The sequence below is a fragment of the Malaclemys terrapin genome, chromosome 1, assembly GCF_027887155.1.
Source record: "Malaclemys terrapin pileata isolate rMalTer1 chromosome 1, rMalTer1.hap1, whole genome shotgun sequence".
NCBI classification, from domain to species: domain Eukaryota; kingdom Metazoa; phylum Chordata; order Testudines; family Emydidae; genus Malaclemys; species Malaclemys terrapin.
Window position 1 is genome coordinate 353,130,953 of NC_071505.1, and position 17,593 is coordinate 353,148,545.

At 45.7% G+C, this 17,593-nt stretch overlaps 1 protein-coding gene across 1 annotated transcript; it reads left to right on the forward strand.

The window, feature by feature from the left end:
- Nucleotides 1-7,827: 7,827 nt before the first annotated feature.
- On the forward strand, nt 7,828-8,775 carry LOC128833661 (olfactory receptor 52E4-like). The gene has a single exon (XM_054021698.1). The coding sequence runs from the start codon at nt 7,828-7,830 to the stop codon at nt 8,773-8,775; it is 948 nt and encodes a 315-aa protein (XP_053877673.1).
- Nucleotides 8,776-17,593: the final 8,818 nt, after the last annotated feature.

Here is a 17,593-nt window from a genome sequence, read left to right on the forward strand (position 1 = left end):
ATACAGGTAAAATCTCACCCTTAGAGATGTTTCAATACATTTCTTTTCTCAGACTGGACACCTTCCTAGTCTGGGCACAATCCTTTCCCCTGGTACAGTTAGGGAATTCCTCATGATGGCTTCCCCTTTTGTTCTGTTCCACTCACTTATATAACTTAGCATAAGGTGGGAATCCTTTGTCCCTCTGGGCTCCCACCCCTCCTCACTGGAAAAGCACCAGTTTAAAGATGGATTCCAGTTCAGGTGACATGATCACATGTCACTGTAAGACCCCAAGCCTTCATTTCTCCCAGCCTGACTCACAGGAAGGCTTGCCTACAAACAGAGCCATCCATAATCAATTGTCCTGGTTGATGAGAGCCATCAAGATTCCAAACCACTATTAATGGCCCAAACTTTGCATACAATAGGCCCCCAGAGTTATATTTCATATTTCTTGTTTCAGACACAATGTGATACATTTATAGAAAGAGGATGAACACACTCAGTAGATTATAAGCTTTGTAATGATCTCTTAAAAGAGACTTTTTGCATGAAGCATATCCCAGTTACATTATATTCACTCATTAGCATATTTTTATAAAATCATATAGACGGCAATGTCACAGGTGTAGCAAAGGTAATGGGTGCCATAGGGTGGGCTGGGGGGGGGATCCTCGCTGGCAGGGATGCTTGCGGCCCCTATTGGGCCTCGCAGCAATCTGTGATCGACCCTGTAAGTAAGCAGGGAGTCTCAGAAGCCACAGACCTGCTGGGAGGCCCCTTTACCCTCCCCCAAAATGACCCTCACGGCCCGGATGATTTGATAAAAGTACCCCAGAGCTGAAGAGCAAGTTGCACCCATAGGCGTCCTGGAGAAATAAGTGATGCAAGTCTGGCCATGCCATTGCGCTGGCAGCTGACAGTGTGAACACAGAGCAGCCCTGTTCCTGCAGCGCTCTCTGAGGGGGGTTAACTCCCGGATCGTTACATCTGCAAGTGTGGACATAGCCTAAGTCTGTTCCCCTGAAGCGACCACAGTGTCTGCGATGCGTTGGCAGGTTTCTGAGTGGCAGCGGAAGGGGAGTCCCAGAGTTCACACCTCACAGGAGCGGGAGCTCATAAAGTCCAGCTAGATTTGAATACCTCAGATTCACTTTGAAAGGATGACAATGGCTAAAGGCTGCCTCTTCCAACCTTTCCTCTGCATCCCACTCAACAATCAATCCCTGAAAGAGCGGGAGACTATTTCCCTCTTGGTGTGATGGAGAGACTGTGATTATGGCAGGGAAATCAGGACTCCTGGGTTGTCTGTCATCGTATCTCTCATTGTGTGTGTGACCTTGGCCAGCCCATATCTCCCTGTGCCTCAGTTTACCTATCTGGGATATTTTCATAATGACTTTCCTTTGCTTGCTGTTTTGAAGATCCTTCAATGAAGGCTGCTGCACAGTATGATGATAGTGAGGATGTGAATTAATCTCTGATACCATATTGAGAGCCCCATATTTCTGCAGAAAGTGCTCATGTCTCCCCTCAGTCATTTTTCTCTAGATCTGACCATTTCCCATCCAACCATCCATCCTGGGCATTTACAGGTTACAGAGCCTATGGACATCTAGGCATAATCCCTTATTTTCTTTCTATTCAACTATATTTTATAAATATATACAAATACACAGAGCAGCCAATTCCTCTCTGACTCAGCACAGAGCCCAGGAGTTCTCATTTCCCTTTGGGAATGTCCCTTAATTACTGTTTACTCCTAAAACTGGATAATTAGCCCAGAGGCAGAGACATGCTTGTCTACAGCCTGTTTGCATTCAGATGTTCTCTTCTCCTCTACAGGCTGAGCGAACCCCACTGGGACTACACAGAGCTATATTACAAACTGTGCACTCTCCTGTGTCGGCTCTCGGCATGGGATATCACTGAAGATGCTGGGTTGAGAGAGGTGTGGATCAAGGATACCTGAGGGGGATTTCTAGGGAGGACACTTCCATCTCAGAATTCACAGGTACCCATCTCTTGCTGAGGAGCTCACCTGCTCGACAAACCCAGTGTAACGTGGGTGTGGAGGGATAGAGAGTAAGTCTGTGGTTCTTTCCGCTCTGCACAACAATGACATATCCCAGAATCCTTGGCCAAAATGTCTCTGATTTATGTGAATCCCTGCTTATCCCACCTGAGGGCCTCCAGCCCCAAGGTGGTGCATTTCAGTGGCACAGTGAATCTTTCAGGATGAAAGACGTTATTAGATGTGCAATACAAGGCCAAATTCTGAGACCACGGAACATACTTTGCTCAGGCCCCAGTGAGGCAAATCTCCCCTTGGAGGAAGAACTGAGTACAGACGTCAGGAGCCAACTGTGATAATGCACAGGCACTATCACCCCATCCTATTGCATTTCAGGACTCTGTCTGTTAAATGGATAGGGGGACAGGGGCTGTTATCTGTCTTTTATCTGATGGAAAGCTTGGAGGTACTACTGTTCCTCACTAGAAAAATAATGAGAATTTTTCAACATGGGTAACACATATTTTCTCCAAACTTCATTCGAGAAGCTGGCTGAACTGGTATGTCTGAAACTTTCAGAAAACAATTCTGCTCAAAGCAGACACCCAGCATGGGAAATTTCAGTCCAAACAGATTCCACAACCTCCCAAGGCAATTTATTCTAGTACCTAACCATCCTGCCAGTTAGGATGTTTTTCCTAATGTCCAACCTAAACCACCCTGGCTGCAATTAGATTCCATTGCTTCTTGACCTATCATTAGAGGTTAAAGAGAATAGTTTTTCTCCCTCCTGGTAACAACCTTTTAGGTATTTGAAAACTGTTATCATGTCCCCCCTCAGTCTTCTCTTTTTCAGAGTAAACAGAGTTCTTTCAGGCTTCCCTTATAGGTCACGTTTTCAAAACCCCTAATCATCCTTTTCTACAGTTTTTCCAGATCATTTTGAATTTTTATCGTATTCTCCAAAGGACTTGGAACCCATCCCAAATTGGTATCATCTGCAAAGTTAATAAGTATACTCTGTATGCTATGATCTCAATCATTCATGAAGACATTGAAAAGAACCGGACCCAGAACTGATCTCTGTGGAACCCCACTCATTATGCCCTTCCAGCATCACTGTGAACCATTCATAACTACTCTCTTGGAGCGGTTTTCCAAACACTTATGCACGCACCTTATAGTAGCTCCATCTAAGTTGTATTTCCCTAGATTCTTAATGACAAAATCATGTGACACTGTATCAAAAGCCTTACTAATGTCAAAATATACCACATCTACTGCTTCCACCCTTCCACAAGGTTTGTTATACTGGTGAAGAAAGCTATCAGGATGATTTGACATGATTTATCCTTGCCGAATCCATGCTGACCATCACTTATCACCTTATTATCTTTTAGTCATTTGCAAATTGATCTGAGTGCAGGACACAGCAATAAAAAACACATCCATTAATTTTTTGCTCCATTATCTTACCTGGTACAGAAGTCAAGCTGATTGGTCTGTAATTGCTGGGTTGCCCTTATTTCCTTTTTTATAGATAGACACTATATGTGCTCTTTCCAGTCTTCCGGAATCTCCCCTGTCTCCCATGACTTTTCAATGATAATAGCTAATGGCTCAGATATCTCCTCAGTCAGTTCCTTCAGAGTATTCTAGGATGCATTTTGTTAGGCCCTGGTGACTTGAAAACATCTAACTTGTCCAAGTAACTTTTAACTTGTTCTTTCCCTATTTTAGCATCTGAACTTACCCTATTTTCACTGGCATTCTCTATGTTAGCTGTCCAAATATGAACAATCTTCTTGGTGAAAACCGAAACATATTAATTAAGCACTTCTGTCATTTCCACATTTGTTGTTACTGTTTTTCCCTCTTCATTTAGTAATGGGCCTACACTGTCCTTGGTCTTCTCCTTGCTTCAAATGTATTTGTAGAATGGTTTCCTGTTACTCTTTATGTCTCTAGCTAGTTTGATCTCGTTTTGTGCCTTGGCCTTTCTAATTTTGCCCCTACATACATGTGTTATTCGTTTATATTCCTCCTTTGTAATTTGACCTAGTTTCTACTTTTTGTAGGATCCTTTTGCCATCTGTCTTCTATTGTTTTTCCCCTTAGCCTTGCTTCCCATGAAATCTTGCCTACCAACTCCTTGAGTTTGCTAAGGTCTGCCTTCTTGAAATCCTTTGTCTTTATTTTTCTATTTTCCCTCCTACCATTTCTTAGAATCATGTACTCTATCATTTCATGATCACTTCCCTCAAACTGCCTTCCACTTTAAATTCTCAACCAGTTCCTCCTTGTTTGTCAAAATCAAGTCTAGAAAAGCCTCTCTCCTAGTAGCTTTCTCCTGCTTTGGAACAAAAAATTGTCTCCAATACATTCCAAGAACTTGTTGGATAATCTGTGCCCTGGTGTAGACAGCATGAGATGAATTCTTCCACCAACCTATCTACCACCTCTTGGGGATTACCTGTGCTGAGGGGAGAATCCCTTCCATCTGTGTAAGTAGTGTCTATATTGAAGCGCTATGGCAGCATGGATGTAGTATTTTAAGTGTAAACAACCCTTTAAGCAGATGTTCCAGAAAAAAGGTCCAGTCTGCATCTGCCAACATCCAGTCTGGATTCAGGTCTTGCTCAGCCTTTCTCTGGTAGATTACAGAGCCCATTATTACCCATGGTTTTCTCCGCATGAAAGTCTCCACTCGATCATATCTTTGATAAATTAAAGAGATATACACCTTCATATCTAACAGTCTGCCTTTTCCTCTATCCTCCAATCATTTTTCTGGCTCTTTTCTGCACCGTCTCCAAGTTTTCAACATCTTTTTTCAAAGGTGGACTCCAGAACTGGATGCAGTTTGTTTCACCAATCCCATGTGCAGAGGTAAAATCTTTCTCCTGCTCCAACTCACCGTTCCCCTGTTTATGCATCCAAGCACCACGTCAACCCTTTATGCTCCAGCGTCGCACTGGGAACTCACGATGAGTTGGTTGTCCACAATGTCCCCTAAATCCTTTTCAGGGTCCTTGTTTTGTATAATACAGAGCTGTTGTCTGTGGGTAGGGCCTGCATTTCCTTTTTCAAGAGGATAATTTTGCCTTTGACAGTATTAAAACATTTGGTTCTGATGGGCCCCTCTTACCAAATGCTCCATATCAGTCGGTATGCCTGCCTTGGGCTCCTCATTGAATCCACTCTGCCAATCTTTCGGTCATCCACAAATTTTATATGCAGTGATTTTCTATTTCCTTCCATGTCATTGATTAAAATATTGAATAGCATCAGGCCTAGAACTGATCCCTACAGAACCCCACTACAAACAGGCCCATTTACTGATGAAGGCCTAATGACTACAGCTTTCTGAGATCCATCAGTTAGCCAGTTTCCAGTCCATTTTACATATTCTCTACTGATATTGTAGGGTGTTAATTTTTTTAACTCAATATTTTCCCCTACTAAATCAAATGCTTCTGATAAATCAAGGTTTGTTGCATCTGTGTAGTTCCCTTTGATCAACTAAATGTGTACCCTTGATCAACCAATGTGTAGTCTCATAAAAGGATGAAATCAGATTTATTTGACAAGACCTGTTTTCTATAAACCCTGTTGGTGACTGGAATTTCTTCCATTTCTATACTTTTTTTAAACTAATCCCATACCTGGTTTCCCATTGTTTCTTAACCTTGTCAATTCTTGTGTGTGTGTATATATATATATATATATAAACCTTTCCTTTTATTTTTTAAATCTTTACATTTAACACAGGAATTGGCATAACATTTTTTCTAGGCTTTATCTTTTTATTAATATACTTAATAGCCTCCTTTTTTGATCCATAGCCCTGCCAATCATGGAATTTTCCCTGATGTCTTAACGTCCCTTACCAATTTACTTAACTTCCAATTTCTATTCTTGGCTATCTATTTTCCTTTTTTTCCTCTTTGTTATTATTGCTTCCCCTCCCCCCCCCTTCACTTTACCACTGAACTGAGTTTTTACCCAAAGTTGTTTACTTTGTTGACAGTGGAATTATTATTTTTCCGCTATCCAATAAACTGTTATCAAAGACCTACCAATTTTCATTCATATTTTTCTGTCTAAATTTTTTCCTCCCAATCAGTGCTCCAAGAGGACTAATTCCCCAAAGCTGAGGAAAATTGTCAGCAAAACTGAGTGTCTATCGATAGACTGGTTGGGAACTGTCCATCTGAATGTAAATCAGTTTCATTATTTATTTTCCTCTCCTATATCATATGCTCCCTTCTTTGTCTCTGGTGTAAATTAAAGAGTCCCAGACTTTTCTATATGTTTGCATATGGCAGCCTCCCCCATTCTCAGAGCCTGTCTTGGAAATCCCTTTTATATATATGTTATAGCCTTAATAGAGACTAGGTGGTCAGAACTGAATACATATCCCAAACATGTTAGTCTCCATTCCCTACCTTAGAGATTGCTTTTGTTTTGTCCAGTGCTGTGAATGAGCAGGTGTTTCTCTTGAGCTGCTATCAATGGCGCCCAGGTCTTTTCCCTGAGGTATGTTCTAGTTGGGATGTTTCTCCCAGCACATGTCTTCCCAAAAGTTTGGTTTTTTCCACTCTCAGGTTTCGAGCAACTAGGTGAATGGGGAACTCCCTACAGTATGGACTCCCTATCCTGGTTCTCATTGCATTAAGGGACAATGTTGGATAACCAGTATCCACACTTGTTTCCTGCTGATGCCTCTTAAGGTTCCCGCACTACAAAGTGTAGGAATTATTAATTCAGGGAGCACCACAAAAATGGAATTGGATTTAGTAGGGTCATTGTTCACTGTTATTTTCTTTGAATAATCAAAATGTCATTTTTCAGTGTTTGAAGAATGATCAATCTCCTCCTCCCATGAGAACAATCTCCACTAGTGCATGTAGTGTCTCATATTAATGTTGTCATAACTATAAAGGGAAGAGTAACAACCCTCCTGTACACAATATTATAAAATCCTTCCTGGCCAGAGGCACCAAAATCCTTTTACCTGTAAGGGGTTAAGAAGCTCAGGTAACCTGGCTGGCACCTGACCCAAAGGACCAATAAGGGAACAAGATACTTTCAAACCTTGGGGGAGGAGTCAGGCTTTTGTTTGTGCTCTTTGTTTTGGGTGTGTTCGCTCTTGGGACTAAGAGAGACCAGACATCAATCCAGGCTCTCCAAATCTTTCTGAACAAGTCTCTCATATTTCAAACTTGTAAGGAACAGCCAGGCAAGGCGTATTAGTTTATCTTTGTTTTCTCAACCTGTGAATTTTTCCTTTGCTAGAGGGAGGTTTATCCCTGTTTTGTAAATTTGAACTAAGACTAGAGGGGGTTCCTCTGTGCTCTTTGAATCTGATTACCCTTTAATGTTATTTTCCATCCTGATTTTACAGAGATGATTTTTACCTTTTCTTTTTAATAAAATCCTTCTTTTAAGAACCTGACTGATTTTTCCATTGTCCAAAGACCCAGGGGTTTGGGTCTTTGATCACTTTGTAACCAATTGGTTAGGATATTTCTCAAGCCTACCCAGGAAAAGGGGTTTAAGGGTTTGGGGGATATTTAGTGGGAAGAGGAACTCCACGTGGTCCTTTCCCTGGTTCTTGTTAAATCACTTGGTGGTGGCAGCATACCAGGTTTTAACCTAAGATGGTAGAAATAAGCTTAGGGGGCTTTCATGCAGGTCCCCACATCTGTACCCTAGAGTTCAGAGTGGGGAAGGAACCCTGACAAATGTTGTCTCTCCATTCAGGCATTTGTACTACGACCATCACCCAAGACCCTGGGAACACAGAAAGTCACCTTCTCCCCTACTCCATGTCAGATTCGAACACAACCGAATTCACTAACCCCTCCACCTTCATCCTCTTTGGCATTCCTGGCCTAGCGGCAGCCCATATCTGGATCTCCATTCCTTTTTGTGCTATGTATGCCATAGCCATGTTGGGGAACTTCACTATCCTGTTCGTCATGAAGAGGGAGCCGAGACTCCAAGAGCCCATGTTCTATTTCCTCTGCATGCTGGCCGTCACTGACTTGGTCATCTCTACATCCACTGTACCCAAAATGCTGAGCATCTTCTGGTTCAATTCCAGGGAGATCAGTTTCAATGCCTGCCTCACCCAGATGTACTTCATTCACTGCTTCTCAGCGATGGAATCTGGAATCCTCTTGGCCATGGCTTTTGATCGCTACGTGGCCATCTGCCATCCCCTGAGACATTCCATGACCTTGACAAACTCTGTTGTAACCAAGATAGGCCTGGCCGTGGTGATGCGCAGTGGCATACTCACATTACCCTATCCCTTCGTGGCGAGGCAGTGGCCATATTGCAGAAGCAACATCATCCTTCACTCCTATTGTCGGCATTTAGCAGTGGTGAATCTGGCCTGTGCTGACATCCGCATTAGTAGTTACTATGGCCTGTTTAATCTTTTCTCTGGGATCGGAATGGATGTGTTTTTTATTGCAGTGTCCTACACTCAGATCCTCCGGGCCATCTTCCGCCTTCCCACAAAGGATGTCCAGCTCAAAACTTTTGGGACCTGCATCTCTCATCTTTGTGCCATCTTAGCTTTGTACATTCCAATGTTCTTCTCCTCTATCACGCAGCGGTTTAGTGAAAATGTGCCAGTGCATTTACGCGTTCTCATTGCCAGTGTGTACCTGCTGGTGCCCCCCGTGCTACACCCCATCATTTATGGGGTGAGGACCAAACAGATCCGGGGCAGGCTGCTCCAGCTCTTTACACATAAAGAGACCTAAATATTTTCTCCTTGTGCTCTGGCTCTCAGATTGAGCTCTGTGCAGAGCTTGTTGGTGCATGGTGCTGGGGACTCTTCCCTGAATCACTTACTTGACAAAGAGACATTAAACCCTTTCCTGTCCTTACTGTGCTGTGTCAATGTGATGACCTGGGGAGTCAGTCTATGTAGAGTACACTGGGTTGCCACCTTTCTAATTGCTGGTAGTTGGATCCCTGAAATTGCAATCTTGCCTCATCTCTTCTGTCAAGCCTCGACTCTGCTGTGTGTCTTCTCCCCAAGACGCTGCCCCTGTCACTTTCTCCTGTCTTCCCCTCCCCTTGTCAGACGTGACTCAATATCTCTAAAACCGATATGTTCTCACATCTTATGGCAAGTCACTTAAGGGACACTGGTTAGTGTTAAAATTTGAATGTTTATTGTTACTTGGTTACCAACTCTGTGGAGAGAGAGATCCCGTCAGGACTCCTGGGATCTATCTCAGCTCTGGGAGGGGAGTGGGGTATAGTGTGTTAGAGCAGGAGGCAGATACATCTGGGGTCTAAATAAGAAGATGGAATGGCCATACTCGCTGAAACCAATGGTCCATGTAGTCCAGTAGCCTGTCTTCTGACATTCCCAGTGCAAAGTGCTTCAGAGGGAATGAACAGAACATAACAATCATCATATGATTCATGTAGAGCAAAGGGAGGGGAGGGGGAAAAGAAGCCCTACTCTTTTTTCCCCCCATCTTCCATACTGCTGCCAGCTAGGGGTTGCCTCATTTCCCCGTCCTGGGATGAAACTCCGGGGGTGGTTTATTTGTCTCCCCTCCCTGAGGCTTTAGGGGCTGCTCTTTTCCCTCCACCTCCCTTTCCCCTTCTGGAGATAGAGACGGATTGCGTGGTGCCACTGGTACAGTCGCTGCACCAGTGGTCTTCTCCCTTTTTGCCCATCTCCAAGGGCCACAGGGTATTAACAGGGGCACACCCAGAGGATCATCATGGGTCCACTACCCCATCCCCCACGGTGCTGCAGGATGAGTTTCACCATTTTCTGGGTGACCCCTGTGATTTCAAGGGTAAGATGAAACTCCCTCTCCAGTGTTGCGGAGACTTCCATCTTGTCCTCTTGGCCATGAGGGCTGTTTTGGAGGAGTGGAGGGGAACCGGGAGGTAGGACATCCTGGTGTACTAGAGGGACTGAAACTTCCGTGACAAGCCTTTCAGGTTGGTCAGCGATTGTTGTAAGGCTGGCTTGGGATCCTCCTGCCCGCAAGATTCCTCCTCAGAATGAAGCCAACCAGCTTTTCAACATTGAACTCCAGAGGCTCTAGGGTGGGTCTCCACAGTCACCAGGTGCTCTCCTTCCTTTGTGATGTAGGGTACTCTGTGGTTCAGGTGCAGGAAACCAACATGGATTCAGCCACCGAGACTAGTTGGCTGCTGGGTGGGATGGGTTATATTTTACTCACCTCAGCACTCATTCGGCTGGGGTGGCCACCCTGTTCTCCCCAGACCTACAGCCTGAGATGCTGGGAGTTTCCGATATCATCCCAGGTCGCCTGCTGCACCTCCAGGCCTGTGTGGAGGGGCTGACATTGAATCTGTTCAATGTCTATCCACTGAATGCAGACCCGGAATGGGTGTGTTTCTATCAACAGGTGTCTGCCTTCCTCAGCACCTTGGATCCTCACTAGTGCCTGGTCCTGTGTGCAGATTTTAATACCATCTTTGAGGACTAGAATCGCTCAGGGATCGAGAGCGGCCAGGCCGCTGCAGACATCCTCAGAGACATCATCAATCATCACTCCCTGGTGGACGCCTGGTGCAACCAACACCCAGATGACAATTCCACCTTTACCTATGTCTCCTGGCTGAACCACATGTATATATTTCGTTTCCATCCTGCCCGGGCCCACTTCTCCAGCATTTGCCCGTCCCAGTTGTTGGCCCACCATTTAGTGGGTCAAGATGACCTCTTTCATCTTGGAGCTCACCTGGAGCGCTTCACCCTTCAGACCCCCCTGCACAAATTTGATGAGGCGGGGGCCACCTTATTGCGTAGCACTCAGATTTCCCTTGAATGGGTCCTACAAGTGGGTACTCCCCAACCACCCCTCACCACAGGACCTCTGGACTTCTTGATTGGGCTCCTATCCCATGAGTCCTCCCGACGCCCTCCCATTCATAACCAGTGCGGGATGCACAGCCTGCAGCCATTTCATTTCTGAATTCCACCAAGGGAACAACTTTACGTGCTCATGCTCCACTTCCTCAGATGCCCTAATACCAACTGGTGGGACCTGGTACCATCTTTGGATGGTGAGGAATGCCTGTGGGCCAGAAAGTACTACACTCACTGCTCACCGGAGATATCAGTTGGTGGCTCCTTCATGGAGTCATGAGCACAGGCATCTATGTAGCAGAGTTCACCCCCATTCCAGATGCCTGCCCATTTTGCATCATGAGGCAGACCCTGGCGGATGCCTATCTAGAATGTGCAGGGTTGCAGCCCCTATTCCAACTCCTCCAGAACTTCAACTGGAGGAGTTGGCTGCAGTTTTCCCCACACATTTTCATACATGCTCCCTGCTTTAGCTCAACATACAGGATGTGGCCTGCAGGTCCCTTGTGTTACAGGTGAAATATACTCTAATATACATCTTTAAACTTATTAATAAAACAAATAATCAAACCCAAAAGAAAATAAGAAAGTTATAAGGAAAAATACATAGTCAAGCAAGTAGACTAGACTATAGGCTACCACAGCTGCAGGGTGATAGTTGGCAGTGGCCAGGGACTTAGAAGTGAGAGAGAGAGGGAGGCATGTCTGTGGAGGGGTGAGTTACAAAGGAGAGAGAGAGCTGGACCTAAATGCACCAGGAGAGACAGACAGAGAGAGAGAGAGATGGAACAAAACCCATTTCCTTCCAGGAAGCCCTGCTTGATTAGTTCTGAAACAAGAGCACTTGGGGAAACACAGACTGCGGAGGAGCTACATCTGGGTGAAGAAAATATTTTGTGGCACCTCCCTGTCCAGGCCTATTCCCCATCCACATCTGAGTAGCAGCTCCAGGTTTGCTGTCACAGCCTTGCTCGAGCTTCTGAAGCTGGACACTCACCAGCTGAGCGTGTTTGCGTCACACAAACAAGACCCATGTGATTTTGAGTCACAGCACTGTTCCGGTCCTGCCTCTGGCTCTGCGTTTCCAGATCCACTCTCACAGTGCAGCTTCCATTCTAGTGCCTCTCTCTCAGAGCGGAAACCTGCATGCCAATAACCAAGGCCTTGAGGCTAGCTTTGGCTTGGCTCCCCCAGACTCTCTAATTGCTTCAGCAGACCATTGCCAAAGCTCCCCCTTCAGCGCACTCTGTTTCCAGTTTCTCTTTTTCAGATCACATGATCTCTAAATCAAACAGCCCCAGGCCCTTCAAAAGGGGTTGTGTAACATATGGCCAAAAAGAGTTAAGCAACTTGCAGGCTATTCACCCTTTAGCGATAGGTTAGAAAAGTATGTAAATGGTAATTAGGGCCATTCCATCTTAAATAGGCTAGAGCTTTGATATGTAGACTTATATTATTAAAGAACTGGAAAATATTCAAGACTCTAGTTTTCTATGTTTACTGACAGCTTGTTAGAGGTTAGCAGTGTAACCAAACGATTCCTGTCTAGAGCTGTATTCAGTTAATTCAGAGACAAAAATAAAATATTATTAGATAGAGGGTGCAATAATATCATTTTCTATATGTCTCTTTAAAGTTTCTGGTGAACTCTCTTTAACTGCTTAATGACTAATAACCTTATGCTAATCCAGGTAGTTAATTACCAATGATTTCTAAACCCTATTGTTCACCCTGTGCTGTGGGCTGTGCTGCCCAGTAACTGTGTAAAGGGCTCTTGGAACCTGATCCTTTTATCTCAGATCTGCCTGCGATTTCTTGTGTTCCTATGGGCTCCAGATCTAGAACAAACCAGAAATAACTCTGTTCAGCTTGTCATTAACCTCAAACCGAATAAAAGGCTACACAGTACACGGCTAGTATTTCTCTGGGACCTTCTTGAGAGCGGTGGTTCGTTACCCATAGTTTGTATCACAGTTCTCCTTGTTACTACTGGCCAAACGGCTGCATGGACTCAGGAAGAGGCATCAAAAAATCAAGGAGGACATTCTGCATGAAGTTATGCAGCAGTCCCTGCTAAAAATTAAAAAATGCACGAGTGATGGGACAAAGAAAGGAGGGTACGCGCCAGGAGAGTGCAGACTGCTGTAAAGAAACCTTGGAGTGGCTCCTAAATATTAGGGAGCACCAAGCAGATTTGATGTAGGCGCTCCTACTACTGCATACGGAGCAGCTCCACACCCTCCCTACCTCCTGCAGCAGTCCATGTCCCAAAACTTTTTCCCTTGCACCCCTTGTCACCTCCAACACAGTTTGGCCACCATCCTGTTTCATATCACCAGCAGCTGCCTCCAACACCTACAACTTCACTGTCCAGCCCTGCAGTCTCCAACCATTACCCACTTCACTCAACCCCCATCCACAGGCAGTTCAGCTTGGATGAAGGGCAGCACCCGTTGCACGTCATTTCAGACAGCAAGGCTGTATACGACACCTCGATATACACAAATCTGTAATGATTCCGGAGCCCCCACGCCTCCCTCCACCCTTCCCCCACACTGCACAGATGTGTCATCCCCTTGATGTCTCTCCAATATTTTTTTAATATTAAGAAATACATTTTTTTTGGTTTGAAACATTATTTATTGCGTTAAGTGAAAGCAAGCATAGCCCAGAAAACAACAGGCACTGCTAGTCAGTGCATCATATGGAGCAATCAGAGACGCCTACTAGCATTGGGACCACTGCATTGCCGTGAATGGCACCAAACATGACTGCCTTTCAGCAAGGAATTGCTGCCTCAAGGCATCTCTGATCCTCACGGCACTGCACTTTGCCCCTCTAATAGCGCTGGTCTCTGGCTGTTGAAATTCAGCTTCCAGGCGCTGAGCCCCAGCGGTCTATGCCTGAGTGAAGCTTTCATCCTTCCCTTCACAAATATTATGCAGGGTACAGCATGAGGTTATAAACATAGGGATGTTGTCATCGGCCAGATACAGCTTCCCATACAGACTTCACCAGCGGGTATTTAAAACAGCCAAAAGCACACTCAACAGTCATTCTGCACCAGCTCAAGCTGTTGTTGAACTGCTCCTGGTTGCTGTCAAGGTTCCCCGTGTATGGCTTCATGAGCCACGGCATCAAGGGGTAGGCGGGGTCTCCCAGGATCACAATGGGCATTTTGATGATGGTGATCTTGTTGTCCAGAAAGAAAGTCCCGGCTTGCAGCTTCCTGAACAGGCCTGTGTCCTGAAAGATGCATGCGTTGTGCACCTTTCTGGACCAGCCTGTGTTAATGTCCGTGAAACATCCACATGATCCACAAGCACCTGGAGAACCATGGAGACGTATCCCTTCCTATAAATGTACTCGGAGGCTAGGTGGTCTTGTGTCACAATTGGAATATGTGTGCCATCTATGGCCTCTCTGCAGTTAGGGAACGCATCTGTGCAAAGCCATCCACAATGTCACACACGTTGCCAAGAGTCATGGTTTTTCTGAGCAGGATGTGATTAATGGCCCTGCAAACTTGCATCAACTTGAATCCAACGGTCGACTTGCTCACTCTGAGTTGGTTAGCAACTGATCCATAGCTGTCTGGAGTAGCCAGCTTCCACAGTGCGGTCACCATGCACTTATCCATCATCAGGGCAGCTCTCATTCTCATGTCCTTGTGCGGGGCGAGCTCATCACACAGTCCCATTCAAGTGCCTTTCCTCATACAAAAGTTCTGCAACCACTACTCGTCATCCCAGATTTGCATGATGATAAGATCCCACCACTCAGTGCTTGTTTCCTGAGCCTAAAAATGGTGTTCCACTGTGGTCAGAACGACCATGAATGCCACAAGTAAACTCATTTTGTTTCTACCACATGTGTCACCATCTTCATCGGACTCCTCATCCTCACTTGCCGTTTAAGGAGTAGCTGGACTGCCATTCATGACATGTTAGTGAGACCCATCAGCATACGCTCTGTCCAACTCTTCAGTCTTCGGGAACAGATCCTGAACTGTTCAGGATCTGTTCCCGAAGACTGAAGAGTTGGACAGAGCGTGCAGTTCAAAAACTATTGAAAGATGCCATCAACTGTGGATGGAAGGGAAAGGACTGCTGGGATGGGAACCGATATATGACAGGCATTGGGACAGGACCCAGGTTGCCCCAAGAGCCCTTGCCCCCTTCCCACAAACCTCGGTGGCTGAAGGGGAAGAGGTGCTCTGTGGGATACCTGCCCAGAGTGCACCTCTCTGAATGCCGCTGCAAGTGCTGAAAGTGCCGCAAGTGTGGCCATGCCATTGCGCTGGCAGCTCACAGTGTGAACACACAGCAGCCCTGTTCCTGCAGCACACTCTGAGGGGGGTTAACTCCCGGATCGTTACATCTGCACGTGTGGACATAGCCTAAGTCTGTTCCCCTGAGGCGACCCCAGTGACTGTGATGCGTTGGCAGGTTTCTGAGTGGCAGCGGAAGGGGAGTCCCAGTGTTCACACCTCGTAGGAGTGGGGAACTCACAAAGTCCATCTAGTTCTGAAAACCTCAGATTCACCTTGACAGGATGGCAAAGGTTCAGGCTCCCTTTTCCAGCCTTTCCTTTGCATCCCACCCAATGAACACTCCCTGAAGCACCGGGAGTCCATTTCCCTCTTGGTGTGATGGAGAGACTGTGGTTACAGGAGGGAAGTCAAGACTCCTGGGTCCTGTCTGTCATCATGTCTCCAATTCTGTGTGTGACCTTGGCCAGCCCATATCTCCCAATGCCTCAGTTTACCTATGTGTATAGTGGGGATATATAGCCAAGTTAAAGAAGTATGGGCTGGATGAATGGACTGTAAGGTGGATAGAAAGCTGGCTAGATCGCCGGGCTCAACGGGTAGTGCTCAATGGCTCCATGTCTAGTTGGCACCCGGTTTCAAGCGGAGTGCCCCAAGGGTCGGTCCTGGGGCCGGTTTTGTTTAATATCTTTATTAATGATCTGGAGGATGGTGTGGACTGCACTCTCAGCAAGTTTGCAGACGACACTAAACTGGGAGGCATGGTAGATACGCTGGAGAGTAGGGATCAGATACAGAGGGACCTAGACAAATTGGAGGATTGGGCGAAAAGAAACCTGATGAGGTTCAACAAGGACAAGTGCACAGTCCTGCACTTAGGACGGAAGAATCCTATGCACTGCTACGGACTAGGGACCGAATGGCTAGGTAGCAGTTCTGCAGAAAAGGACCTAGGGGTCACAGTGGACGAGAAGCTGGATATGAGTCAACAGTGTGCTCTTGTTGCCAAGAAGGCTAATGGCATTTTGGGCTGTATAAGTAGGGGCATTGCCAGCAGATCAAGGGACATGATCGTTCCCCTTTATGTGACATTGGTGAGGCCTCATCTGGAGTACTGTGTCCAGTTTTGGGCCCCACACTACAAGAAGGATGTGGAAATATTGGAAAGAGTCCAGCGGAGGGCAACAAAAATTATTAGGGGTCTGGAGCACATGACTTATGAAGAAAGGCTGAGGGAACTGGGATTGTTTAGTCTCCAGAAGAGAAGAATGAGGGGGGATTTGATAGCTGCTTTCAACTACCTGAAGGGGGGTTCCAAAGAGGATGGAGCTTGGCTGTTCTCAGTGTTGGCAGATGACAGAACAAGGAGCAATGGTCTCAAGTTGCAGTGCGGGAGGTCTAGGTTGGATATTAGGAAAAACTATTTCACTAGGAGGGTGGTGAAGCACTGGAATGCTTTACCTAGGCAGGTGGTGGAATCTCCTTCCTTGGAGGTTTTTAAGGTCCGGCATGACAAAGCCCTGGCTGGGATGATTTAGTTGGGAATTGGCCCTGCTTTGAGGAGGGGGTTGGACTAGATGACCTCCTGAGGTCCCTTCCAACCCTGATATTCTATGATTCTATGATTTTATGATATTTTCATAATGACTTTCCTTTGCTAACTGTTTTAAAGATCCTTCAATGAAGGGTGCTGCACAGTATGATGATAGTGAGGAGATTTATTGATCACTGATCCTATATCGACAGCTCCATATGTCTGTAGAAAGTGCTCATGTCTCCCCTCAGTCATCTTTCTCCTGATCTGTCTGTCTCCTATCTACCATCCATCCTGGGCATTTACAGGGTACCACAGCCTATGGAGAGCCAGGCATTATCCCTTATTTTCTTTCCAATCAACTATATTTTACAAATATACACAAATACACAAAACAGCCAATTCCTCCCTGACTCAGCACAGAGCCCAGGAGTTCTCATCTCCCTTTGGGAAGGTGTCTTAATTACTGTTTACTCCTAAAGCTGGATAATTAGCACAGAAGTGGAGACATGCTTTTCTACAGCCTATTTACATTCAGATATTCTCTTCTCCTCTAGAGGCTGAGCAAACCTCACTGGGAATACACAGAGCTATATTATAAACTGTTCACACCCCTGTGTTGGATCTTGGCATGGGATGTTGCTGCAGTAGGGTCATTGTTCATAGTTATTTTCTCTGAATAATGAAAATGTAATTTTTCAGTGTATGAAGAGTGATCAATCTGCTTCTCCCATGAGAACAGCCTCCACTAGTGCTTGCAGTGTCTCATATTAATGCTGTCTCTCCATTCAGGCATTTATACTGTGACCATCACCCGAGACCCTGAGAACACACAGGAAGTCAGGGGGACGTGCAGTACATGCAGGAGACACCCTTATGCTCAGAGTTGGACGTCGTCTCACCTACTCT

Excerpts from the sequence above, each read along its gene's own strand:
- LOC128833661 (XM_054021698.1), top strand. The coding sequence starts at position 7,828 with ATGTCAGATTCGAACACAACCGAATTCACTAACCCCTCCACCTTCATC.